Here is a 27,133-nt window from a genome sequence, read left to right as displayed (position 1 = left end):
GCTGGTGGAGCTCAGTGGGTTCAGCATGGGCTGGGAACCAAAGGGTTGGTGGTTTGATTCCTGATCAGGGCACATGCCTGGGTTGTGGACCAGGTCTCCACTGGGAAACACCAATATACACTGATATTTCTCTCCCTCTCTTTCTCCGAGGGCTGAACCAGGTTCCCAGGTTCCCTGGGTGGATGCACTGGTGGCACCTGCAGGAGGAGGAGTAGAGGTTTTTGGAACACCGGTTACATTTATGCCTCTGAGACCTGGTGTGAAGGTGATACCTGGTCTGAAGGCATGTGCTGCCGAGCCCCCTCTGACTATCTCTAATCCAAACTGAAAGGGGAATGGACCCCCAGCCCCTGTCCCCCAGGAACCATAGACGATGGTGTCGAATCCAGTGTTGGCTTAAACAACTGGCCTGTGATGAGGGACCTCGGGGACGAGGTCTGCACCATCAGAGAGGACGGAGTGAAGTGTGCAACCCGGTTGGCGTGGGAGAGGATGAAACCGCTATGGCACCTACCGTGGCAGTGGCTGCTGTTCTACCTCAGCATTTGCAAACCGTTTCCCCAGAAGCACAAAACAGTTGTGTTGTGCTCAGCAGTGGAAATGGAGACTTCACCTCCGCACCTTGGAGGAAGCAGGCTAGCTGCTCACCAGCCTGTTCCGGTTTACTTTATCGTGAGCAAGAAATGGGGTTTGGTGTCTCCAGACACTTGTCAGCTGTGTTTCCTTGTTACTCTTAACTTCCCATCTTACCATAATAAACAGCTTTCAAAATCCTAAAGAAAAAAAAAATCACACAGCGTGTGGAAAGGGAACTCAGAGCGTTCGGGGGGGTGGGGAGGCTGTGCGAAGGCAAGGCAAGGCCTGGGCGCCAGTCCCCTGGGGAGGAGGTCGGAAAACTCCCAGCCAAGTGCAGGGGTGCTCAGAAAGGCTGGTTCCCTCACCAAATAGCTTTCGGCCTTGGTGTCTCACTCTGCCCTGTTCTGGAGGGCTCGGAAGGAATGCTGTTCCTCACATGTGAGATCTCTGCAGAACAGTGGCCCTGGGGCGAGGTCCTGAGCTTTCATGCGATGCTGAAGACAAAACTGCCCTCAAGGGCCACCTGCTGCCCTGTCGTGGAGACCTCCCCACTAACCAGGGCGCACCTGCCGCAGGTGGTGGTCTCCGTGTTCCTGAGAGCAGCCACTTTACTGCATCTCTCAAGCCTTATGCTTCCTCCCCAAGACTCCGCCCGCCGTGCAGAGAACCAAGGAACTGACAGTGTCTGTTCCATAAAGGCACGCCTGCCAGCCTGCCTGGTGGGACTCAGAGCCCTGGCCTGCGAACCAAAAGGTCATGCGCCCCATAACCAGTCAGGACACTTGCCTGAGATGCGGGCCAGGTCCCCAGTAGGGGGCGCTCGAGAAGCAACCTATCAATGTATCTCGCACATCCATGTTTCTCTCTCCCTGTTTCTCTACCCTTCCCCTCTCTCTAAAAATGAATAGTACATTGTTTTAAAAGACACATGCCACGAATTAATGATTCTGGAGAAGGAAATGGGGCCCGTAGAGAGAGGAGGGATGTTCTCAAAGAGCAGACAGAAGCGTCAGGCTCCAGGGTGACCCTGCTTGTAAGTGGGAGAAGGCTTCCCAGGCTTTGGGAACAGGACACCCCGGCTCCCGGGGGCCCTCTCTGACCCTCGGTCTCCCCTCTTACTGCCTCTGTCTCCTGCCGGGGTCTCAGTGTGGCAGAAGCCTCAGACCCCCTCGTATCATTTCAGATACGCAGAAGTTTCCTTTCGACCCCACAGCCTATCTGTTCTCCCCTGTCACCCCCCACAAAGCACGTAGCCTGTTGCTTGTCCCTGCAGCAAATCTGATCTAATTCCACTCTGGGGAGGCCGGCCTGGCCAGGCCTAGGAGGATTGGAGCGTTTGCTGTGTGGGACCAGGACCAGGTCAGAGAACCGGCTGAGGGAGACGCAGGGGCCAGGGCGGCCACCAGGGGCGGCAGAGGAGGTGGAGTGGGGATAGCAGAGAGAGGACAGGTGTGAGATGAAAGGGGAAGTGGTGCCCAGCTGTGCAGGAAACATCGTTTAAAGGGTTAGAAGGATGGCAACTCTGTTGATTTTTAAAATTTTATTATGACCTAAATCCTGATTTCCTACCCACTCTCCCCTCTCTGTCCCTCTGGGGGTCATGGGCGGTTCTGGAGACAGGGCAAATGACGATTGGGGGTGTCTGGCCAGGACCCTCAGAGATGACCTGGGGGTGCCTGGCCTGGGAATGTTCTGGAAGGATCTGATCTGCTAGGAATCTGGACAGAGCCCTGGGGTCTCTGACATGCGCTTTCTTGCTGCTTCAGGGTGCCCAAGTAGTATTAAAGAGAGAAAAAAGATTCTTTAATCCTCACCCAAAGATACGGTGGTTGTTTTTAGAGAGAGAGAGAAACATCCAGGTGAGAGAAAAACATTGATGGGCTGCCTCCCGCAGGCTCCGCGACGGGGCACGGAACCCGAAACCTTTCGGTGTTTGGGGAGACACTCTAACCCACTGCGTCACCAGCCAGGGAGAGAAAAAATGTCAATGCCCAATGTTAAAAATGTTTTTAAGCAATTTAAATATATCTATTTTTTTAAGTTCCCCCATTTTAATTTGTAATACAGTGAGCAGTGAGTGAGAGAACTGATATCAGCAAAACACCTCTGCAACCTCCACAGCTTTCAGGAGCTGGAGAGGCCCTGGTGTGTCTGTCCCAAAGAAGGTCCCCTCCAGACCCTGGGTGCCCTGGACGGTGTGAGGTGGGGCCGTCCAGGGCAGGGTTTTGATGGGCAGATGAGCGTAGGCCCAAATATTGTTTCTCTCCATCATTCGCTATGTGTCTCTGGAAGGCACTCTGAAGTCTCAGTTTCCTCCTGCGAAGACCAGGGTGATGATCCCCAGCCCCCGAGCTGACCACCTGCCCAGTACGCCGACCCCTGCACGGAGGTTACAGTTGGGTCTGTGGGAATGCGCCGCTGAGTTCGGCCCACACCGGCACCCTCATGTCTCTGGGTTCCAGGCTCTGGGGACATGGGGCTTTGGGCTGGTCTTATGGGAACCCTGTGGGACCCCCTGGTTCGGTCCCTGCAGTGTTAATGGCCCTAGGACCTGGTCCAGCACCACAGGCTCCACCAACCCTGTTGGGGCCCTGGGAGTGTTATCTATACAGAAGAGGAAGAGAAAGAAGAAGAAGAAAAAGAAAAAGGAGAAGAAGGGGTGGAAAAAGAAGAAGAGGAAAAAGAAGAATAAGAAAAATAATGATAATGATAATAATAAGAAGAAGAAAATAAATAGCACATATATTATGTGTTATATGTAATGTAAAATGACACATATGTATGTGTATATCATCTATCTGTATCTCTTTCATGTGTGAAAAGAAGAACATCTTGATGAATCTTCATGACATGAACACAACTCACGGGCACCTAGAACAAGAAATGAACAACCAGTGTCCTGGAACCCTTCTCAGGTGCCCTGACTGGCCCCCTCTGCCCCCACCAAAGGCAGCACGACCTTGACTTCTGACACCAGAGGCAGGGGTGCCAGATGATTTCATTGGCCTAAACTAAAGTGTACACTATTCCTCCCCCACTTCTCTCTCTCTCTCTCTTTCTCTCTCCCGCCTCTCCTCTCTCCACCACACGCTCTTCTCCCTGGCTTCTTTTGTTCAGCATCCGGGCTGTGAAACCCTTTTGTGCCTCATTATTCATTTCTTCTCATTGCAGAGAAGCATCTGTCCTCAAAGGGGCCTTGACAGGGGTTCATCTCCCGTGGCCCCATCAAGACAGAGAACATTTCCACTACCCAGAAAGTTCCCTCAGGCCGCTCTGCAGCCCACACCCCCTCTCCTCAGCAGGCCATTGATTTTCTGTTTTCAAACACATATTGATGAACAACAATAAAAAATGTGGAAAATAAAAGATTAATTAAAATAAATAACTTGAAAAAAATAAATAAAGCAGAACATACACATCTTGAAAGCACATACCATAGAATTCACCATTTTGAAGTGTACCATTCAGTGGCATTTCATAATTCACAATGTTGTCCAGCCACCCCTCTGTGTAGTTACAGAACATGTTTACCTCTCCCAAAAGAAGCCCTTGCCCATTATCCTCTATTCTTTCCCCCTACCCCAGCCCCTGGCAATCATTTTCTTATTTAACATTTTTTGATCATTGACTTGAGAGAGAGAGAAACATTGATGTGAGAGAGAAACAATGATTGGACGTCTCCTGTACGCGCCTTGACCCAGGGATCAAACCCACAGCTAGGCACGTGCAGGTAATCGAACTGCAACCTTCTGGGGTACAGGTGGACACTCCAACCAACCGAGCCACCCAGCCAGGACTGGTGTGTTCTTGAACTTGGGGAGTCTATAGTCTGCTATGTGTCTTCCAATGCCACCAGGCAATCAACTCAGTTCTGACACCATCTGTCTGGAGACAGTGTTAACGTGGACATAAAAAGTCTTCCCAAACTGAGAGGCAAATAAATGTTTATTGTAAGAATAGCTATGTGGGATGTAGCCCAAACAGTGTTCCAATCTGGAGACAAAGGCAAGGGGGGCGCGTGAGCACAGCCAGGGGACATCACAGCCACAGAAGGAAGGCATTTCTATCGGTGCAGATGGCTCGGTTCTGTCCTTTCTGAAGAGAGTTTTTAATTTTCAGTCCCATGGTCCCCAGTCCAGTAGCCAACTTGTTACCTCTGTAAACAGTACTTGGGGACAGCAAGGCAGCTGAGGCCCAGGTCAAGGGTCACTTTGCCCTGCTTTGAACATTCTAGAGGTTTGGGGAATCAAGTGTTCCAGGCAGTTCTCCGGGAGGGCTGCCCGGGCTCCATTTCCAAGCGTCTCTGTTTCTGTCTTTGTCTACAAGAGCAGCCTGTCCCACAGGTTCAGGGCTCAAGCCCACGAGACTCCTCCATCCTTCAGAAAGCCTGGCAAGTCCTGGCATCACCTGTGGTCCTGAGCAATAAGCCATAAACAGGCTGGGCCCATGACCTCCCCTTTGGTTTCGTCAACCTAAAATTATTAGGAAGCAATAAGCAAGCAAAGGTGTTTTTGGGGATCAAGGAATTGTAATTTCGGATTTACAGATTTGGGCAGCAACCCGAAGAGTATCCCACTAGGGAGCAAAACTCAGGGTTTTTTTTTTTTTTTTTTTTAAGTATTAGGCAAAAAAAGATGAGTGTTTGCATCAGTTGTTTAGAAAGAGTTTTGACTGGTGTGGGAGGCAGAAAGCTCGTCTGGGCTGAGCGTGAATGGTCCAGTTACTACAGCAAGTCGCAGGCGTTTTCTGCAGAGACCTTGAACTGTGTCTTGGCCCAGTTTGAACGTTCTCGGCTCCGCCCGGTGAGGTCCGGCAGGAGGTGAGCCTCCTGCTGACCGCCCACCTTGATCCAAACACCCTTGATATAGGAGCTCCAATTTGTTTTACAGTTGACAGTTTTGGTGAATTTGCTCACAGAACTCAGGAAAACATTTACTGACAAGATTACCGGATTTCTAGAAAAGAAGATTAAAGGATAAGAAGAGCTAGAAGAAGGAAGTATACTTGGCCAGATCCCCAAGGGGCCTAAACCTAGGAACTTCTGCCTCTGGGCAATTTGGGCCAGACACCCTCCCGGCACGTGAACGGTTCCTGTTCCCCAACTGGAAGCTGTCAGAACCCCACCCTTTTGCTTTGTTATGGAGGCTCCGTTACATGGACATAGTTGTTCCAGTCATTGGCTACTGGCAGTTAAGCTCCCTCTCTAGTTCCTCTCCTGTCCCAGGAGGTGGGGACAGGAGGAACTAACATTCCCATCCTTTAATCCTGTGTTAATTTCCCTGCAACGTGTCCACCCACAAGTCACGAAGGGCTTTCCCAATGTCGTTTCATTAGCATAATGGAAAAACAGCTTCCTCACTCTCCTCACAAGAAATTCCAAGGGTTTTAGAAGCTCTGCCCCAGGACTGGTTGTGAGATGAGGATGTGTTTCTTTATTTTAAATCATAATGTGGCACGCAGTATGCACGCTGAGACCTTGTGCATGCAACAGGTGGTTCCTTTGCTTTGCTGAGTAGTTTTCCATTTTACGGCGGTGTCAACATCTGCTCCTTTACAGCCTGGTAGACACTGGAGTTTTCTCCCCTTTGGGACTAGTATTTTAGATTTTTAAAGGCTGCTGTGAACATTTCTGTCCAAGTCTTATTGTGGACATGCTTTTAATTCTCTAGGACATAGACAGTCAGGTCCCACTTAGCAATAGGGACACATTCTGAGAGGTACGCCTTTTGGCGATCCGGTCTCTGTGTGTGGGGCAGCACATAGCTGAGCAGTAGCCATAGGAGCTGTACAACAGCCATTCTCAGACAGCAGCCATTCCCAGAGAAGCAGTAATCTCAAGGTCGTGCGCTAACCCCCGCTTTCAGCAGCTGCACTCCTTCCCCCTCCTCCTTCTGCCTTTGTAACAAGAATATAAGCATGCCCCAGTCTGAGCTCAGAGCCCAGAATTTGGAGGCTTTCTCCACTGGGTCCACATGCGTGAATAAAACTCCACTTCGCAAACTCCAACACTGTCTGAGTCGCTTTCCTGTAACAATTTGGTTCCCTGATCGGGAAACAACTCACTTGAGCGGTTTGTTGCCTCCAGTGAAGTCAGCCGTGGGGTGGCTAGTGGAGCCCCGTGGTGATAAGGAGGCACATGCCCCGGTGATTTCGGGTCCTGAACATCCCGGGCTCCATGGACTCAGCCCCCAGACTGCCGTTCGACCCAGGCTGGCAGGGTGCGAACTGGTGAGATCTGGGAAGGCACCTATCTGGCAAGTGCCCCCAGGACCAGTGCCCGACACCAGGCCCACCCTTGTGGTGGAAGGAGGGACTGATCACCCCTGAGACTGGAAGGCCCAGGCAGGGTTCCCACTGTTCGGTCCAGTGGGAACGTGATAAGCTCTGTGTGCTTGTGTGGATGCTTGTGTCTGTTGCTCCACCAGCGGAAGCCTACGGAGCATGAGTGAGTCCCTTCCCTTGTCTGTCAGTGTCCATCAGGAGAATTCCTCCGGGGCGGAGGGGTTTCTTCCACAGTACTGGATTGCATGTATGGTGGGGATCGGATAGCAAACCACGTGGGTGTGCCGCCATTTGGGGTAAAATGGAGGATGAGCCACGTGAATGCCCCACCACGGAGGTTGGAGCGTGCATGGTTGTCACCATCTTGGACAGCTCAGGGTGCGTGGGCACCACCATCTTGGACGACCCGGTGTGCATGGGCGCTGCCATCTTGGAGCTGGACAAGGTGCCAGCCTAAGGGTTCTCTTCAGAGTATGGGCTGTATGCTGCTGCTGTCATGTGGGCACTGCATCAGTCAGGTTCTCTGTGTAACTGGTTCTGATAGGAATGGCTCTGGTTCTGAAGGTCATGAACAGAGGTCCAAGGGTGACCATCTGATATATAGGGTGTTTGCAAGGTCTAAGCTACAGAACGTTGCAGGATGTCCCTGCAAATCTAGGGAATGTTAGTGGAAGGTACCTGTAGTGCTAGGGACTTTTAGCTGCCACATGCTCAGTTTAAGTGCTGAGTTTAAGTATAGCCCTTCCCAGTGTGGGAAAGGAACCAGGAATAAAAGGGAATGATGGTTAAATCTAGATGAGTAAAATTGTGTGTAAAGGATGTGAAAGTTTTAAAGCTGAAGTAAAGGAAACCTCAACTACTTGTTTTCTGGTTTTGTGGAGAAAGAGCAAATTTCTAACATTGGTGTTGTTTTTGATCAGAAACCCTCTGTACTTGAAGACCTGTTTAAGGCCACCTGTAAGACCGAAGAAAGGTCACCTGTAACCAATTGGGGAGAATGCCTTTGCCACTTGGGACCCAGAAAGGGTCATTTGTGGCTGATGAGTGCTTCAGCCAGAGGCAAAGGAGCATGTCTTTGCCAAGAGACCAGGCCTGAAGGAGCATGTCTCTGTGAGGAACCAATGGACGCACTGGTGCAAGAGAATGCCCCTACCTGTGTATTGTTCTGGAACTCTGTGTTTTGGATTTTGCTCTGTATCTGCTCTGGAAAGGAAATTGAGGATTCCAGGGAAGGTTGAAACTTCACACTCTGTAGGAAAGTAAATGAGACAGTATAAGATATATAAATGAAGAAGGTCTGTGGGAAACTGTAAAAATAAATGGAAAAGTAAAAGTTTTAGGAAGAAATTATGTGGTGTTAGTAATTGAAGGTATAAGGCATAGAGATACAACCTTGGTGGATATCAGAAGATGTATGAAAGAAAGAATAGAGGGTTTGTGAATGTTGCAGAATGTCTTGAAGTGAACGTTTTGAGAAGCCCAGTGGATATCAGGAGGGAAAGGATTTTCCTTCACGCTTTGTATTTTTCTCCCTGCCTGATCCCTCCAGAATTGGGCATTCTGAAGGACTGAGTGAAAACATAAGGTTTCTTTGCATAAAACTTTATAGGAACATATTTAAAGGACACATGGATGGACAAAAACTAGGGGGAGGGTAGTAATGGGAGGGAAGTGGGGAGGGCTGGGCGGGTGGGCTGGAATGGGAGTAAAAGGGAGAAAATTGTACTTGAACCATGATTAAAATAAAAATTAAACAACAACAACAACAATAAGACCAGTCGCTAATAGTGGTTTTGTTAACCAAGACTTTCACAGGAATGTCACACCTGAGGGAGGCATGTATGGGTTCTGGTCATCACCAGAAAGCCTTGAGGAACTGGGATTGACTTGTGAAGCTGGCATAAACCCACGAGAAAAGCCTGGTACTTTGGTTAGTTGTGCAGTTCATGGCAGTCTTTCCAGGGAAGGAACAAAGGTTGCTTTCACGAAAGATGGCCAAAAAGGAGCCTGTGGGCACAATGGAAGCCTCAAGGATTTGAGTGAAACAACTGGTACAGGCGAAGCCAGATGGCAGATGTGTGGCTCTGCTTCTGTACCCCGAGGGGCAGACTGAGAAGTCAATCTAAAGGTTCCCTGTGTAAGTTCCAGCAAAGCGGAATTAAAGATCATAAGTGATCCAGGCTGCTCTTGGTGTGTTTATGCAAATGAACAGTCAAAATGAAAAGCGGGACCCAAAGTAGTCCCTTTAATAACAGTGAGGGTGATCTTAAGGAGAAAAATTGTGGTTCAAGGAAAATCACAATGCTCAGTATTGGACATCAGAATGGCGCAGCTAACTGTCTTGAAGTTTCTTTTCATTTGAAAGTTGAAACTGGTTTTGTAATATCATCAAAGATGTACAATTTGCCCTGGCTGGCGTAGCTCAATGGATTGAGCGCGGGCTGTGAACCAAAGTATCGAAAGTTCGATTCCCAGTCAGGGCACATGCCTGGGTTGCAGGCCATAGCCCCCAACAACCACACATTGATGTTTCTCTCTCTCTCTCTCTGTCTCTCTCCCTCTTTCTCCCTCCCTTCCCTCTCTAAAAATAAATAAATAAAATCTATTTTACAAAAACCCACATAAATACTACAGCCAGTCCAAGCCACCAACTCCACAAACACACACAAAAAAAGATGTACAATTTACAGGTATGGAGGACTTGTCAAATTGCCATTGCTAAATGTCATTGCAGGAAGGACCTTGAAACTGAACATCTTCCCGAAAGACAGTCTCACAGGCACAGAGACTGGTTTGGGGACTATTGTGTGAATTAACCTGTGTGCTCTTCTGTTTTCATAGGACGTATGCCTAGGACTTCATTACCTTAGTGATTGGTTGCAATATAGGCCTCACTTAAGGAGCCCATTTTTCATCATCACCCCCTGAAACTCAGCGGTTTAGCTGAACTAAGTGGTTGGGTTGGTGAGCGGTTCGGGCAATCTGTGGGCTTCACTTTAGAACTGATTTTCCCTTTTCTGTCTTGATGGCTTGGACAAAAGGGCCCAAAAATCTGAAAGGAGGGAAATCCTAATATATTCTCCTCAGCCCGAGTGAAGTATAATGGGCCACGAGAGTTTTGGATACGTGTAGCATGCCTTGTACACCTGCCTCCAGATAAGCCATTCTTTACTTAAGTTCCTGCCTTTGTCATTTAGTGGTTATGATTTAATTGTGTCTTCCAACTCTTTCCAAATCTGTCACCTCCAGAATATGACCAGGATGCCAACGGTCCAGGAATGCCAGTCTTTGGACACCAAGCCTGTGGCTTCCTGGTGACAGCCAACTGACCAGGATTCTGTAAGGTCCTTCCCCTTATAGGAAGGACTCCCTCCATGCTGCACCACCCCCCTCCCTCCCTTTCAGGGCACCGTTGACCCATGGGTACGTAGGATGACGTCCATGTCCAGCCAGAAGTAGTTACAAGAAGATGAGACCTTCGTCCACTGTCCTTTAACAAAATTTAAAGTGGGTGTATGTCTGAAAGGAGGGATTGTTACAGGGTGCAGCCAAGAGGGGGCACCCTAAATGGGCTTTTAAAATGGGGTCCAGAACTCAAGGTGTCCAGGAGATTTTAAGATGTCTTCATCCCTTCCCCCACAGGTGTGAGTTGGGGGAAGGGACACACAGAGCAAGAACATGCAGGGCTGTTTTGTACAGCAACAGCTTTACAGCTAATCCATGGCATAGTCATTTGACATACCTATAGCTTTCGGCTGGTCACTTAGATATGCTGAATAGCTGTGGCCATGCTCTGGGCCAGGGAGATGAAAAAGACTCCCCCTGCCCAAGATGTGACTGGGAGGCGGGTCCCCCGAGTTACAGCACCTGCTTGGGAGCTCGGAGAGGATTGGCTCCCTGTGGCACCTTCCAGACAAGCCATTCGCCTTTGAATGGGAAGACCCGCACACTGCGATCAAGACTCCGTTCACCTGGACTAGACTGCCTCAGAGGTTAAAGAACTCCCCAGTCTTATTTGGGGAAGCCCTAGCAGGAGACCTGAAGCCCCTTGCCGAGGGTGGCCAGACCTGACGATTCTGCAGTACATGGACGACCTCCTCCTGGCGGCCCCATCCCGGGAACAGTGCAGGGAGGGAACGCACATGCTGCTGAAGCGCCTGGCTGAATCATTTTACTGAAGTCAAGCCTAGCCAAGGGTTAAAATACCTCCTGTTAACTGTGTGCACCTTCTCTGGATGGGTTGAGGCTTTCCCCACCAAGACAGAGAAAATCCGGGAAGTCACCCGAGCCCTTCTGAGAGAGGTCATCCCAAGGTACGGATTGCCTCTGACCACTGGAAGTGACAACGGGCCGGCCTTTATCTCACAAATCGTCCAAGAAACAGCCAGGCTTCTGAACATCGCATGGAAACTACACACTGCCTATCGACCCCAGAGTTCAGGGAATGTAGAGCAGATGCACCAGACTCTTAAAGAAACCTTAGCTAAATTTTACCAGGAAACTGGACTACCGTGGACGGACTTGCTGCCATTAGCATTGCTTAGGGTTAGAAACGCCCCTAACCCCTCAGGATATACTCCATACGAGTTAGTTTTGGGGAGACCTCCCCCAACTCTCAGTTGGACTGAGGACTCTGTTGCAGAGGGGGGACTCTGGTTGCAAGGTGAATTAGGATGGACAAAATATCTTCAGAAGCTAGGAGAAACATCAGGAAAAGTAAACGGGGCTAGTTTGGGCCAGGGTCCCCCACCCCGAGGGGGGGTCAGTGCACTCCTTTAAACCAGGAAGTTGTGTATGGGCAAAAGATTAGAAAAAGAACCACTCCAACCTGTGTGGACCAGGCCACATTTGGTGTTACTAACCACCCCCACTGCCCTTAAAGTTACAGGAATCCCCCCTTGGATCCACTGCAGCTGGGCCAAAGCAGCAGCACATCCTGAGGACCCGAAGGAAGACCAAGCCTGCACCCAGACTACCCACGCTGAGGCTCCGGAGGACGCCAGCCAGTAAAGAAGACACCAAGGAATGGACCATTGTTCCGCAGGGTACATGACTTTAATTGGCACCTTCGCAGGAGTATTGGGAATTGGACTAGTGACTATGGCCTCTGTGGAATGGAATCCCACAGAGCAGATCACCCTAGGAATAGTTTATCTCTGTTTGGTCTCTGCATTTGGGTTTATTGTATGCTTCGCTTGACAAATGCAGCCCCTGTCTCAGCCCCAGCCTGCAAATGTAATACCCCCGGGCATAGGATTATGCTCAGTGGTGGAGTGGTCTCTTACTATCTCCCAGGGTCAGCTTTCAACTCCTCCACTGACATGTCATCGGGTTGCGTTCAGCCACAGCAATCCCTCTGCACTTGGGGAGGGAAGGTATACCGGACTGGAGTGATATCCAGGACCATAGGATACCAGACCCGGAGGGGTCAGGCATATGGGACCCTGCATCCTCCTGACCTTGGTCCAACACCTGGGGCCACGGTGACTCACTAGGGCAGCTGCCAAAGTGTTAGCCCTCCAGCGGTACCAACACCAGTATCAGCAGTTGCAACCCTCCCCAGCACCTCAGCCATATACCATCAGGTATATGGTGATGCTAAAGGGGTAAAAGCACCTTATAGCATCAAAAGGGGGGACCGTGACAGGACATAGCTGAGCAGTAGCCATAGGAGCTAGACAGCAGCCATTCCTAGATAAGCAGTTATCTCGGAGTCGTACTCTAACCCCCGCTTTCTGCTTCTGCATGCCCACTTTCAGCACCTGCACTCCTTCCCCTCCTCCTTCTGCCTTGGTAACAAGAATATAAGCATGCTCCAGCCTGAGCTCGAAGCCCAGAATTTGGAGGCTTTCTCCTCTGGGTCCGCATGCATGAATAAAACTCCACTTCACAAACTCCAACACTGTCTGAGTCGCTTTCCTGTAACATGTGACCTTGGTGGAATACATTCACGTAAACCTGGATGGCCCAGCACAGTGCTCACCTGAGCTGTGCGGCCCAGCCAGCCTATCGCTCCTGAGCCACGAATCTGTTCTTGCTCAAAACAGCACGGGAGTGAGTCAGGCACAAGAGAAAACATTTCCATGAAGGGAGACAGCAAACTCGAGCCAAATGAGGTTGCCGCTGGTAACACGGCGTGCTATTGTGCTGCACACTGCTTTTATAAGTAGAAAGAGTACACTCTAAAATCACAATAAAAAGGCCCAGGCTGATATGGTTCAGCTGGTTGGGCATAAACTGAAAGGTCGCCAGTTCGATTCCTGGTCAGGGCACATGCCTGGGTTGCAGGTTCGGTCCCCTGGGGCTTGGAGGAAAGGTTGACCAATCACTGCATCTCTCTCCCTTTCTTTCTCCCTCCCTTCCCCTCTTTCTAAACCAAAAAGTAAATAAATAAATAAACAAACAAACACATACACACACTATGTAAAATCACGACAAAAAGTATAGCATAGTACATACATAAGCCAGGAACACTGTGATGTAATATCAAATGTTACAAACTGTACCCATTTGCACATGCAAGACTTGGATGTGACGGAGAGAGGAGTAGGAGTGTGGACACAAACATCCCCCCAGACACGCGAGGAAGGAGCTGCTCCACAACCTTAAGACAGCCACAATGTCGTTAGGCAGTAGAATGTGTCAGCCCCTTTATCATCTGTGGGACGCTGTCACCCAGGCCGTTCACTGCTGACCAAGGCGTCGTGCGATGGCCCGCGACCGCTCTGAGGGATGAAAGGGCTGTATCGGCTTCCAGGAGACAGAGCCTGGCTTTCCAGAGAGCAGTGGGGCAGCTCCGTGAGGGACCTCCACGCCGCGCTCCCGCCTGCCGGAAGGGGGCGCTCCCCGAGCTCCACTGCCAGACTGAGGTCCGTGATGTCAGACTCGCTGGTCCTAACCATTCTGCTGGGCACGTGGCGACCTCTCATGTGGCTCATTAATTAGTATCTCCCTGATGACAAATATTGCTGAGTGGTTTGTTTGTTTGTTTGTTTGTTTTGTTTGTTTTCTTTTGTTTTTTAATGTGCGAGGGTACTGGCCGAGTGTCTCTTGAAGCTATTTGATCGTTGAGTTGAAGGAACCTCAAGTATCCTGAACCGCCATTGGCCTGCCCCCGGCGGGGGAGGAAAGGCAGTCGCAGCCACGCTTCCCTCTCTGGAAGGCAGGAGAAGGAGTGGCGGGATCGGGATTAGCGGATTACCGATGCCTGGACTGGGGCTGGTGTGGCACGGGGTGTAGATGAAAACACAAAGCTTCCCGTCCCAGGGATTACCAAGGCCTGGGCTGGGGCATGTGAGTCACTGGGTGTAGATGAGAACAGAAAGCATCTTGCCCCCAGGTACCTGTTGCGGATTTGCACTCAGTGTAACTGACCTCAGGGCCCTATGAAGGAGCTTCTGAAAACCACCTCCCCGCACCCTCTCAGCCAGGGACCCAGAGCCAGCTAGAGCCAGAGTCCCAGCAGAGCTGTGTAGAGCAGCTGAGTAGCTGACCCTTGTCCTGTGAGCCCACAGGGACCTGTTTGCTCTTCCCTCTCCCGCCCGGCCACCTCTCCATCCCCGCTCCCTGCAGTGGCTGGGAGGGCCTGTTACAGGAAGCACTCTCCCAGCCAGTGGCCTCCTGCCTGGCCTGAGGGCCAGACAACCCCTCCCTTGCTCCCCGTCACTCACTCACAGCTCTTCAAGCTAATGAGACCTGCCCTGATTCCCCAGCCAGGCTGCCGGCCTTAATCTCTCCTAGTAGGGGGCTGGGGGCAGGCCAAGAAAGAAAAGGCCCCTTATGGGGAGGGGCAAGGACCCAGCCACACGGCGGGATTAACACGACCTCATGTGCATGTGTGTATGTCTGTACATGTATGTTTGTGTATGTGGGGAAGTAGCACAGGCCCCCATGGGGACCCGGAGCTCAGGGAGACAGAGAGAGGAAGACCTGGAGCAATGGAGATGAGCCCAGTCAGGAGGACAGGACAAGGGAGGTTTAAGACAGGGAGAAAGAGGACTTCCGGCAAGATGGAGGAATAGGTGGACGCACCGTACCTCCTCGTACAACTAAGATTAGAAAACCAATAATTTACAACAATAATTTACTATCAGAATAACACCCAGATCCGGCGGAGGATTTATCTGAATGGAAGTCGGGCAGCCAAAAAGTTGAAGTAGACGCATTCATCCGGACTGGTAGGAGAAGACGAGCCGGGCGGGCACGGGGCTGGCTCGGGTCGGCGGCGCACGGAGGTCGGGGGAAAGTTTGGCACGAAATCGGCACAAAAGCCATCCGGGGGCACAAGAAGGCAGCGGTGATCCCTGAGTACGCAAGCTGCGGCTGGCAGACCCAGAGGGGCAGCGATTGTGGACCAGGGCAGAACTCGCGGCCCAGAAGCCCAGACAAGGGTCTGAGCCCAGGGGAACGGAACTACCGCCATTGTTTTCTCCCGCCCCGCTCCCGCTCCCGCTCCTGCCCCACCCCCACTTATAACGTCACAATCTAGCGACTGGGGTGCCCAGCCCGGGTGAGCACCTAAGGCTCCGCCCCCCACCGTAACAAGAGCAACCAGACTGGAAAAAAAAAAAGGAGAGACAGGGGGGAAAAATATGTTTTCACCAGAGCAGATCAGTCCCCCAGGACTTATCCTTTTGAGCGACCAAGAATTAGCCAATCTATCAGATGCACAGTTCAAAACACTGGTGATCAGAAAGCTCATGGAACTGGTTGATTTTGGACAAAATTTAGATGAAAGAATGCAGATTACCATAAAACAGATGCAGGAAGACACGCAGAGGAGAGCCAATAGTGAAAGGAAGGAATATGAGTCTCAAAACAATACAGTGGACCAGAAGGAAGATAGAATCAACCAAGCAGGAAAGCATGATGAAATAAGAATTAAAAAAAATTGAGGAAAAGATTAAGAGCATCCAAGACACCTTTAAACATTCCAATATCCGAATTATAGGGGTACCAGAATCGGAAGGGGAAAAGCAACAGATTGAGCACGTATTTGAACAAATAATAAAGGAGAACTTTCCCAATCTGGCAAAGGGAACAGTCTTCCAAGAAATCCAAGGAGCGCAGAGAACCCCAAAGAAGTTGGACCCAAGAAGAAACACACCAAGGCACATCATCATTACATTAGCCAAGGTAAAAATGAAGGAGAGAATCCTAGAAGCAGCAAGAGGTAAGGGGACACTCACCTACAAAGGAGTTCCCATCAGACTGTCAGCTGATTTCTCCAAAGAGACCTTACAGGCAAGAAGGGGCTGGAAAGAAATATTCCAAGTCATGAAAGACAAGGACCTACATCCCAGATTGCTCTATCCAGCAAAGCTCTCATTTAGAATGGAAAGGCAGATAAAGTGCTTCTCAGATAAGGTCAAGTTAAAGGAGTTCATCATCACCAAGCCCTTACTTTATGAAACGCTAAAGGGACTTATCTAAGAAAAGAAGATAAAGAAAAGACATCTATAGTAAAAGGACAGCAAACTCACAAATATTAACAACCACACCTAAAGCAAAACCAAAAGAAACTAAGTAAACAATTAGAACAGGAACAGAACCACAGAAATGGAGGGCACGTGGAGGGTTAGCAGCAGGGGGGTGGGAGGAGGAGAGAGGGGGAAAAGGTATAGAGAATAAGTAGCATAGAATGTAGGTTGAAAATAGATAGGGGGAGGGCAAGAATAGTACGGGAAATGTAGAAACTAAAGAACTCATAAGTATGACTCATGGACATGAACTAAAGGGGGAAATGTGGGTGGGAGAGGGGGTACAGGGTGGAGGGGAGAGAAGGGGGGAAATGGGACAACTGTAATAGCATAATCAATAAAATATATTAAAAAAACAAACAAACAAAAAAGACAGGGAGAAAGAGACGGAGAGACAGTTAGAAAGAACGAGAACCAGGAAGAAGCAGGGAAGAGAGAAGCAACAGGGAGAGAGACTGGAGCATAGGAGACTGGATGGAGAGGGACAGAGGCTCCGAGGGCAGCCTGAGTTACAGGGAGAGGCGGACAGACAGGGGACGGGGACAGAGAGACAGAGCGGCTGAGGGAGACAGAGACAGACCGAGTCACAGAGAGTGAAGGAGACACAGAGACTGAGAGAGACCAAGAGAACACAGGTAAATTGAATAAGACAGGGACAGAGAGATGGAGAATAAGAGAGGAGCACACTGGCCCTGGCTGGTGTGGCCCAGTGGATTGAGCACAGACCTGCAAACCAGAGGGTCGCCGGTTTGATTCCCAGTCAGGGCACAGGCCTGGGTTGTGAGCCAGGTCCCCAGTGGGGGCCACAAGAGACCACCATACATTAATGTTTCTCCCTCTCTCTCTCTCTCTCTCTCTCTCTCTCTCCCTCTCTCCTTTCCCCTCTCTAAGAATCTAAAATAAATAAATAAAAAGAGAGGGCACACTGGCAAATTGGCAGAGGTGGTGTAATCTGAGGCCCAAAAGAGAGACTGAGGCACAGAGACCCCAACCAAAGACCAGTGGCTGGGAGGGAGGGAGGGAAGGAGGAAGACAGAGAGAGACAGACAGGGAGAGAACCCCAGCGAGAGAGGAAGAGAGGAAGTCTGAGGAGCTGAGGACCAAAGTGCAGGAAAGTCAGAGATGAGAGGGATGGAGGTCGAGGCCAAGGAAAGGAAGCAAAGGGAGCCAGAGGCAGAACAGGAGGATGCTGGGACGGAACAGACATGAATTCATGGGCACACAGACTGTCAGGCAGAGAAAGGGGGGCCCAGGAGAGGGACCCGGGAGCCCTGCTTTCTCATTTTTCAAGCGACCTCTCAGGAGCACCCAGTGCTGTCACCTTCCTCTTTCATGGGACAGCAGTCGAAGCTGGAGGGACACCAGTTAGAACTAAGGAAGAACTTCTCTGAGGAGTGGGGGCTCCGGGTCACAGGCAGGAGAGAGGGCCTCCCTTCCCCATCAGCCCTAATTGCCCAGATGGCCTGGTGGGGACAGGAGAGGATTAGGCAGACGGGCACCCCTCCCCCTCCCAGCCAATGTCACCTCCCCATGTCCAGTGCGGTCCCCCACCCGGGCCAGGATTACCCTCCGAGATCCAGGCCACACAGCAAGTGACATCACTCCCAGCCGGGGCTTAAAGTCTCCCCCTGTGAGGGGACCTGCTCCCTTCAGCCTCTGCTCTTGCTGTCGGACGGACGGACCAGTCCTCCCGAGACGTGGGCCTGTCCCTCCTTTCCAGAGGTGAGTGTCTGCTGGGGCACCAGAGGGGGCCGAGGAAGGGGGCGAGACCAGGGACAGGAGCAGGCAGCACCTGAGTCCTTTATTCAAGGCTGCCTCCCGTGTCCGGCAGGGGGCTGGTAAGGACAATCCCACAGAAAACAGGGGTCCCATCCTGACATTCAGGGACACTGCTGAGTCGTGACCGCCACAGGAGAGCATAGGGGTAGGCGGGGGGACTGACCCATGGCAGGGGGACACTGGAGGACTCAGGGATGGTGACCCGAGGTTATCACTGCCAGAAACATTCTCATCACTCACACCCGGCTCCCTGCTGAACGCTGACTTCCTCCCATGCCCGCCTGTCACGTGACCAGTATGCACAAATATTTGTTGACTCGACAGAAATAGAAGCGACGTGACACCCCCAGAGGGCCAGGCTGTGTGGCTGCAGCAGGAGGGAGGGGCCCCGGAGAGGGGCCCAAGGGGACTGGGAACGGAGCGATTAGGGGGTCCGGGTGCTGCTGGTGGATCGGTTACATGGGGGCCTCCCTGCTTCCAGAGGCTCTGGCTTTCCCCGTGTCCCGTCTCTGGTCCTTGTCCCAGTGGATGGAGGAGCCCCTGGGGCCACCGAGGTCTGACGAAGGGGGACCTTGAACCAGGGGAGTCTGGCCCAGGCTGATGTGCAGCCACATGAGCCTGCCCTGTCTCACTGTGCAGCCTGGGGCCCTCTGCGCAGCCTCTCTGGGCCTCAGTCTCCTCATCTGCAAAGTGGGGACAATGACAAGTCACCACAGTGATTCAGTCAGATGAGCCAGGGCAAGCCCATGTCTCAGTCGGAGCCTGCTCTGGGGGATCTCAGGGAGATGTGAGGGTCAAGGGCAGGGCTCTGGGGTCTGAGGTGTCTGGGCTCTATTCCTGGCTGGGTCACACACACCTGTGTGACCTCAAGAATTGACAGAACCACACTCAGCCTCCATTTCCTTGTCTGAGCAGTGGACGTGCAAGGTCCAGCGAGGCGGTGGTCAGTGTCCCTGAGAGGCCGTGTGGCGTGGCGACCGGGAGGGCACAGGCCTGGGGCTCAAGGGCTGGCTGAGCCCTGGCTCTGCCACTGACATGCGATGCAGGCCCAGGGACCCTCCTCTGAGCCTTGTCTGGGCCTCGGTCCCCTGGTCTGGGAAGTGGGCCAGAAATAGGAAGTTCTCACTGCACTGTGGTTCCCCAAGACCTTGTCCCCGGGGCCCTGCCCGAGCTGGCAGCTGAGCAGGGGGGTTCTAGCTAGAGGCCATTCAGGTGATCCGCTGCTTGACCGGGGGCGGGCTCCTTCCTCCCTGCCCCCGAACCTCAGTTTCCCTGCCTGTAGAATGGGGTGATCTCCGTGAACACCCACCGGGTGGGCATGAGCCTTCAGGCCTCACCTGTTGAAGCACCTGCCCAGGCTGCTGAGCCCCAGGAGTCCTGAGCACCCCACAGGTTGGCCCCCTCCCACAGCGGTCTCCCTCCCCCTGCTCTCCAGGACCATGACCCTTCATTTCCCTGGCAGGGCATTCACAGGGCTGGGGTCGGCCCATCACATACACTCCCCACGAGAGGTGGACACTGCTGCTATCTACCTCGGGGAGGAGTCCTGAGGCTCTAGTGCCATCAGCTGCCTCATCTTTAAAATTTTTTTTTATTTATTGATCTTAGAGAGAGGAAGGATGACAGACAGTGGACCATCGATTTGCTGTTCCACTCATTGATGCACTCATTGGTTGACTCTTGTATGTGCCCTGACCGGGGATCGAACCCACAACCTGAGCACATCAGGGTGCTGCGCCAACCAAATGAGCCACCCAGCCAGGGCTCAGCAGCCTCATCTTATTGCCAAACCCAGAGACACTTTACAGGGGTTCTCACTGTTAGTTTTATTATTATTCTTTGTTCTCATCTAGTCCACTCTTATCAGAGGTTTCTATTTTCAAGGTCATTATCACTATCACTGGCTGCTAGGAACTCGGCTCCTAGCCACGCAGACCTGTCCACAGGTTGGCTGGGGCATCCACCAGCTGGAGAGCCAGCCTTGGGGGTCTGTGACATCCTGTGGGTTGCACCCGTCAGCCCTGCTCAGTGGGAAGGACAGTTCAAGAGTGTGGAGACCATGATCGGGCGCTGCTGAGGACACCAACAGATTCTCCTGATCTGATGTTGTTTTGTTTGTGTTATTGTCATCAGCACAGAGTGTCCCTGCTGTTGCCCTATCAGGTCCTTGGTGGTCTTGCTGCACTTTCCCCCGTGTTTAGGCATCCCAGTCACAGTGGACACCGTGTTTCTCCTCCTACAAGAGAAGAAAGAAGCATTCCAGCCCTGGCTGGGGTGGCTCAGTGGATTGAGTGCTGGCCTCTGAATCAAAGGGCCACTGGTTCAATTCCCAGTCAGGGCGCATGCCTGGGCTGCAGGCCATATCCCCACATGGGGTGTGCTAGAGGCAACCACACACTGATGTTTCTCTCTCCCTCTCTTTCTGTCTCCCTTCCCCCCTCTCTCTAAAAGCAATGAGAGGAAAAGTCCTTGAGTGAGGATAAAAAAAAAGGCTATCCAAACTGTAAAAACAAGGTATGGATACAGCACACCTCCCCAGAGGTGGCCACTTTACCCTCTCATGCCCTTGCTGGGAATGTCCTCCACCTAGACCAGTGTATAATAATAATAATAGTAGTGCTGGTTGTAATACTACTGCTAGTAGTAACAGGTGCAGCAGTAGTCCTACTGGTAGTAGTTGTCGTAGTAATAATGCACAATCATTGCCTTGTTTTAAAAATCACAAAATGCTATGCCATACATCTGAAACTAATATATTGAATGTCAACTGAAATTGAAATTTTTTCAAGTTTTTAAGTACAATAATAAAAATCACAAGTGGTAGACTTCCTCTACACACTGCTCTGCACCAGACTTTTCTTTGACTATATAACACATATCATAATGCATATATCATATCATTTACCTTCTAATAATTCAGTAGTGTGTGGTCTCTGTGATACAGATACACACGCCCTTATTTTCAAATGTAATTTTGAAATATTTTAAAACCTCTCGAACACAAATATAACAAACAGGGGTCAAAGATTTCTGTACATCCTTGGGAACCAGCTATTTTGGAGACAAATTCAGGGAACAGAGGTGGATGCGGTTCTGCACCCATGTAACTGTTCGTGCATGCAGTTGCACATGCATACATCATACAAGCACATGTGTGTCCATCCCTGCATCCATTCATCTACTCATTCGCCCCTACACAGACCCACTCATCCGTCCCACAGCCACCTACAACCTGGTATGTCAGAAATGCACTTGGGAGGTCATCATTCGAACTTCTTTTGTTTGTTTTAATTAATCCTCACTGGAGGACATGCTGATTGATTTTAGAGAGAGGGAGAGGGAGGGTGAGAAACACCAGCGTGAGAGAGAAACATTGATCGGTGGCCTCCCCTCTGTGCCCAGACTGGGGACCGAACCTGTAACCTCGGTCTGTGCCCTGACTGGGGATCAAACCCAGGAGCTTTCAGTTTATGGGTTGACAGTCCAACCAACTGAGCCACACTGGCCAGGTTCACGTGGACGTTTTAATGTGACCTTCCCCTAGGTTGGGGTGTCAAAGTCATTTTCACCGGGGGCCGCATCAGCCTCTCGGTTGTGTTCAAAGCACCGAATATAATTTCGACTCCTGAACAATTAAGGAGTAGTTACATGTACACAGTCCTGAAATTACATTCAGCCCTTTGAAGGCAACCGCAAGGCTGACGTGGCCCCCAGTTAACGTGACTGTGACACCCCTGCCTTAGGGTCAGCAACCAGCCCAGTTTGTCTGGGACTCTCCCAGGTTTGGCCCTGAAACCCCTCACCTTTACAAACCTGCTCTGTCCCAGCCCCACCAGGACAGCTGGCCAGCCGGCTCTGCGTGTCTCTGCGTGAGTTTGAATGTCTTGTTTAGGGTTGAAGGAAAGGTTTTAGAGATGGAAGTAATAGGATTAGATTTGTTTTTTTTTAATCCTCACCTGAGGATATGTTTGGGTTTGTTTTTTGTTTTTTGTGTTGTTTTTTTGTTGTTGTTTTTCAGAGAAAGAGGAAGTGAGAGAAAAAGGGAAACATCCATCAGTTGCCTCCCCAAACAGTGATGGAGCCCACAGCCCAGGGTTGTGCCCTGACGGGGGACATACTCTCAGCCCTTCGGGGTTTGAGCCGTTCGGCCAGGGCAGGGCCAGGATCTTTAAAGGATGGGGCAGGAAGAAAGGCTTTTCTTTACAGTGTCCATGACAGCTCCAGGTCTGCTTTACAGAGTCTTGGTGAGGCCTTGAGGACCCTGAGCCTAGGGCTGGTTTTAAAGGTGGGGAAACTGAGGCTCCAAGGCCCAAGGCCACATATCTACGAAGACTGAGGCAGGATTTGAACCTAAGCCTTCCTGTCACCGCGAGGTAGCCAGGGGTGTCTGAGTCCTGTCCACCCTTCCCTTGCAGGCCCACCGGCCTGGGCCCCAGCGCCCCCGACGAACATGATGGCGTATATGAACCCGGGGCCCCACTACTCCGTCAGCGCCTTGGCCCTGAGTGGTCCCAGCGTGGATCTGATGCACCAGGCTGTGCCCTATCCAAGTGAGCACAGCCCTTCTCCCCGCCAGCCCGGCTGGCCCCTCCCTTGGGGGGCCTCTGGGGCCCCTGGTCCTCAGGAAGAAGATGGGCACTTAAACGGGGGTGACATCAGGGCCACACGCAAATGCAAAACACCACTCCCTGTCACGGACAGAGGAGCATATGGGCTTTCCCAGAAAATAGGACAGAGGTGGCGTGGGAGCGGGGAGAGCGATCTGGAAGAGGCACCCGGAGAAATCCCCATCTGTCAGCAATGCTTTATTTCTAAGAGAAGTGAGCGCTCCTTTTTTCTTTCTTTCTTTCTTCTTCTTCTTCTTCTTCTTCTTCTTCTTCTTCTTCTTCTTCTTCTTCTTCTTCTTCTTGGTGTGGTATTTCTTAGCTTTTTTTTTTTTTTTTCATAAATTGAACATTATGGACCTGCCACTTCGATAGGCTAGAAATGGTTGAAAGTCCACAATTCCTTCAGTGCCTGAGACATTTTAGAAAGGGGCCTAAAAGCAAACCCCTACACCCCCTTACAAGGCTCAAGCCAGCTCTCCTCAGGGTGTGGTGTGAGCCCCAGAATGACAGGCAAAGAGGGGCCCATTCCCAGGGGGCGGAGGGGGGCCTGAAGGTCAGGGCCGATGAACACCCTCAGGGCCTCACACCAGCTGTAGGAGAACCTGGGAGGCCCGAGTCATCTGCGAGTCCCATTTTCCCATCCCCCACCCAGGCGCCCCTAGAAAGCAGCGGCGGGAGAGGACCACCTTCACCCGGAGCCAGCTGGAGGAGCTGGAGGCGCTGTTTGCTAAGACCCAGTACCCGGACGTGTACGCCCGCGAGGAGGTGGCTCTGAAGATCAACCTGCCGGAGTCCAGGGTTCAGGTGCAGCATTCTGGTCCCCAGGCCCCTCCCAGCCCTTCCTGGGACCCAGAGCCATGGGAGGAAGGAGGGGTCCCAGAGGGAACAGCCACCATCAGGAAGGACCCTAAAAATTCCTCACTGGCCTCACCTCTTACCACTCCTACACTTCCCACTATCCCCCCTTGCCAGCTGCCCCCCGCCGTGCTGTTCTTCCTCTAACATGCCTGCCAAACACACTCCTGCCCCAGGGCCTTTGCACGCTCTGTTCCCTCTACCCAGAGGGTTTACTCCCCATCACTTTGTTCAAGATCTCCACCAACCAATCAAGTCACCTTGTCAGTCAGTGAGACTTATACCAACAGTCAAATTTAAAGTTGCAATCTGGCCCTGACCGGTGTGCTCAGTTGGTTGAGTGTCGACCCACAAAGCAAAAGGTCACTGGTTTGATTTCCAGTCAGGGCACATGCATGGGCTGCAGACCAGTCCCCCGTTGGGAACCTGTGCAACAGATCGCTGTCTCTCTCACAATCGGTGCTTCTCTCCCTCTCTCCCTCCTGTCCCCTGCCTTCCCCTCTCTCCAAAAATAAATAAATATCATTAAAGTTGTGATCTTTCCCTACCCCACAACTCTACTGCTCCCCCTTATCCTATTCAGCTGGGTTTTCTATAGTATTTGTCACTTTCTAAGATACTATGTGATTTACTTGCTTACTGTGTATTTATAATCAGTCTCCTCAACTAGAATGTCAGCATCACTGATGGAGAAGACAGTTAATGCATGTTTATTAACTGGTTGAATGGGTGAATGTGTGTATGTTTGTATGATTGCACGTATGTACACATGATTGGATGGATATGTATGATTGTATGTACATACTGGACGAGTGTATTTATGTGTATATGAATGATTAGATGGAGGGATGAATGGATAAGTAGATGGATGGATGGATGAGTGGATCGGGTGGATGGATGGATGGATGAGTGGATGGGTGGGTGGATGGATGGATGAGTAGATGGATGGATGGATGAGTGGATGGGTGGATGGATGGATGGATGAGTGGATGGGTGGGTGGATGGATGGATGAGTGGATGGATTGATGGATGAGTGGATGGGTGGATGGATGGATGGATGAGTGGATGGGTGGGTGGATGGATGGATGAGTGGATGGGTGGATAGAAGGATGGATGCATGCATGGATGGATGGACAGAGGGATGGATGGACAGAGGGATGGACTGCCCATAACTGACTGCAAAGTGGAGAGATGTGACTCTGGCGTGTCTCACCAATAAGCAGCAGCATCCTTCCTGAGCATCATAAGGGCTCTCCTGCTCTTCCTCCCCACTCATCCACCCGCTCTCTCCTCTTGTCCTCCAGGTTTGGTTCAAGAACCGCAGGGCTAAATGTAGGCAGCAGCGGCAGCAGCAGAAACAGCAGCAGCAGCCCCCAGGGGCACAAGCCAAGGCCCGTCCTGCTAAGAGGAAGGCAGGCTCATCCCCAAGGCCCTCCACTGATATCTGTCCAGATCCCCTGGGCATCTCAGATTCTTACAGCCCCCCTCTGCCTGGCCCCTCAGTCTCCCCCACCACAGCAGTGGCCACTGTGTCCATTTGGAGTCCAGCCTCAGAGTCCCCTTTGCCCGAAGCCCAGCGGGCTGGGCTAGTGGCCTCCGGGCCTTCTCTGACCTCAGCACCCTACGCCATGACCTACACCCCAGCCTCTGCTTTCTGCTCTTCCCCCTCGGCCTACGGGTCTCCCAGCTCCTTCTTCAGTGGCCTGGACCCCTACCTGTCTCCCATGGTGCCCCAGTTGGGGGGCCCGGCTCTCAGCCCCCTTTCAGGCCCCTCCGTAGGCCCCTCCCTGACCCAGTCCCCCACCCCCCTGTCAGGCCAGAGCTATGGCGCCTACAGCCCAGTGGACAGCTTGGAGTTCAAGGACCCCACAGGCACCTGGAAGTTCGCCTACAGCCCCATGGACCCTCTGGACTACAAAGACCAGAGTGCCTGGAAGTTTCAGATCTTGTAGAAGCCGCTCGTCTCTGTCCCCCTCCATCTCTTGTTGAGATCTGCCTCCCTGAAGCTTCGATACTCAGACAGCAGCTCCAGGAAAGCAGCAGGAGCCAGCCATGCTGCCCAAGGCTAGGGCCACTTCTACTTCCTGAGCGGCTTAACTCAGCACAGTCCACCCTGCTCCTCAGCCCAGTGCACCGCCTCACACCGATTCTAACTGGCATTTTAACCCACAAGCCCCAGGCTGGGGCTGAGAACTTGCCCCAAGACTGGATGAAACCAAGCCTGCTGTTGACCTGGGGGCAATATTTAGGTCGGAATCGAGATGCTGCTGAAAAAACCAGTAGAAAGGCTCAATTCCTTAACTTTCCATGTGACACACTTCTTTAGCATGTGGCTAGAGATCCTTCTAGAACTCCCAGAGACAGACTTTAAGAGGCCCCATCATGGAAACTTAGGCCAGTTACACAGTTCAATCAAGAACATTTACTCGGCAATGTGAGCAGACTTCACAAATGCCAGGTTTGCATGGTAAGGTTAGGGGGCTGTTTGCTATGTGTTTAGCATTATTTCTTATAACAGGGATGTCATCGTCCAGCCATTCATGCATTCGGACCTTGGGCAAGGATACATCTGGGGGAGTGGAGGGCAGGGTGTCTGTTCCACGTCTATCAGTTTTTCCTTGTGTTCTAGGGCATTCTAAAGGTGAAGTTCACCCAGACTCTGGAGGAACAGTGGTAGTTGTAAGGGGAGTCCCAGCTGCAGCTGTGGGTGTTCCAAAGAGAAGAGCAGGTGGACAGGCTTCCCACCTGTAAACATACAAAAGCCAGCATGGGGGATGGGGAAGAAATGGATTTGGAGAAAGTCCTCCATTTCAAACAGACAATCCCTCTTTCAGAGTCTTGCTGGCAGTTTCGATGGCGGGACTGGACCACTGTGCCTGGCCCGAGGATGCTTTCCCGGGGCAGCACCACATTACTTTCTACACAGTTTGACCCACAGCCACAGAGACGGCCCGAGGAGGACCTCAGGAAGGAGCCCCCGGGCATTGGGGCCCTCCTAGGAGTTTGGTGCCTTGGCTTCTGCCTCCTCAGCCTGGCTTCTCCTTTCATTTCTGGCGTGGAGGAGTTTCACCCATGGGTGTCACGAGGCTTGAGGTAAAAGAGAGTGGGGTGGGAAGGCGGTGGGAAGCTGGTAGATGCTTAGCAACTGGCTCCCCAGGTAAAGGGCCCCAATTTGTAGTGCTTGCCAATTTCCGTGGTGTAAATACTCCTGCTAAGGCTGAGTTCACCAAACTCAGAGTTGGGAAGAGATGTGCGTAATTGGGGCTCATGAAGGGGTAGGAGCTGGCTCCAGGCCCCCAGAGTGGGAAGGGGTACCAGGAGGAAGCTACAGTGTGAAGAAAGGCTGGGAGGCATCAATTTTTCTGGGTTCGGGCCAAGAGAGGTCCCCACATCCTGAACCCCCAGTGGGTACAGTGTGATCACTAGTGCCCACAGAGGTGGTTTACTCAACATGCCAGTTGGTCATCTGGTGTGGGCCTGAGTCATGCTTGACCCTTTGACCTTAAACCCGGGAAAGGGCCACTGATAAAGAGGAGGATGGCATGTGTTGGGGTG

General features: G+C 51.6%; 1 protein-coding gene across 2 annotated transcripts; it reads left to right on the top strand.

The window, feature by feature from the left end:
• Positions 1–17,975: 17,975 nt before the first annotated feature.
• Positions 17,976–26,736, top strand: CRX (cone-rod homeobox). Of its 2 annotated transcripts, none has more exons than XM_036012478.1 (4): positions 17,976–18,059; positions 22,532–22,666; positions 23,376–23,527; positions 24,883–26,736. In XM_036012478.1, the coding sequence occupies exons 2-4, from the start codon at positions 22,567–22,569 to the stop codon at positions 25,528–25,530; spliced, it is 900 nt and encodes a 299-aa protein (XP_035868371.1). In that variant the 5' UTR covers positions 17,976–18,059; positions 22,532–22,566; the 3' UTR covers positions 25,531–26,736. The 2 variants fall into 2 exon arrangements, with proteins under 2 accessions (XP_035868371.1, XP_028385345.1); XM_028529544.2 differs by lacking the exon at positions 17,976–18,059 and adding an exon at positions 20,568–20,630.
• The last annotated feature ends 397 nt before the right edge of the window (positions 26,737–27,133 follow it).

Source organism: Phyllostomus discolor, chromosome 12 (genome assembly GCF_004126475.2).
Source record: "Phyllostomus discolor isolate MPI-MPIP mPhyDis1 chromosome 12, mPhyDis1.pri.v3, whole genome shotgun sequence".
NCBI lineage: Eukaryota > Metazoa > Chordata > Mammalia > Chiroptera > Phyllostomidae > Phyllostomus > Phyllostomus discolor.
The sequence above is the reverse complement of the archived record's forward strand: the minus strand, read 5'-3'. Positions and strand labels throughout refer to the sequence as shown.

What these genes read in the sequence shown, in the direction of transcription:
- CRX (XM_036012478.1), top strand. Translation starts at nt 22,567, where the DNA reads ATGATGGCGTATATGAACCCGGGGCCCCACTACTCCGTCAGCGCCTTG. An exon ending in CCAGGCTGTGCCCTATCCAA is followed by an intron (nt 22,667 to 23,375) that starts GTGAGCACAGCC and finishes TCCCCCACCCAG; the next exon opens with GCGCCCCTAGAAAGCAGCGG. An exon ending in TGCCGGAGTCCAGGGTTCAG is followed by an intron (nt 23,528 to 24,882) that starts GTGCAGCATTCT and finishes CTTGTCCTCCAG; the next exon opens with GTTTGGTTCAAGAACCGCAG.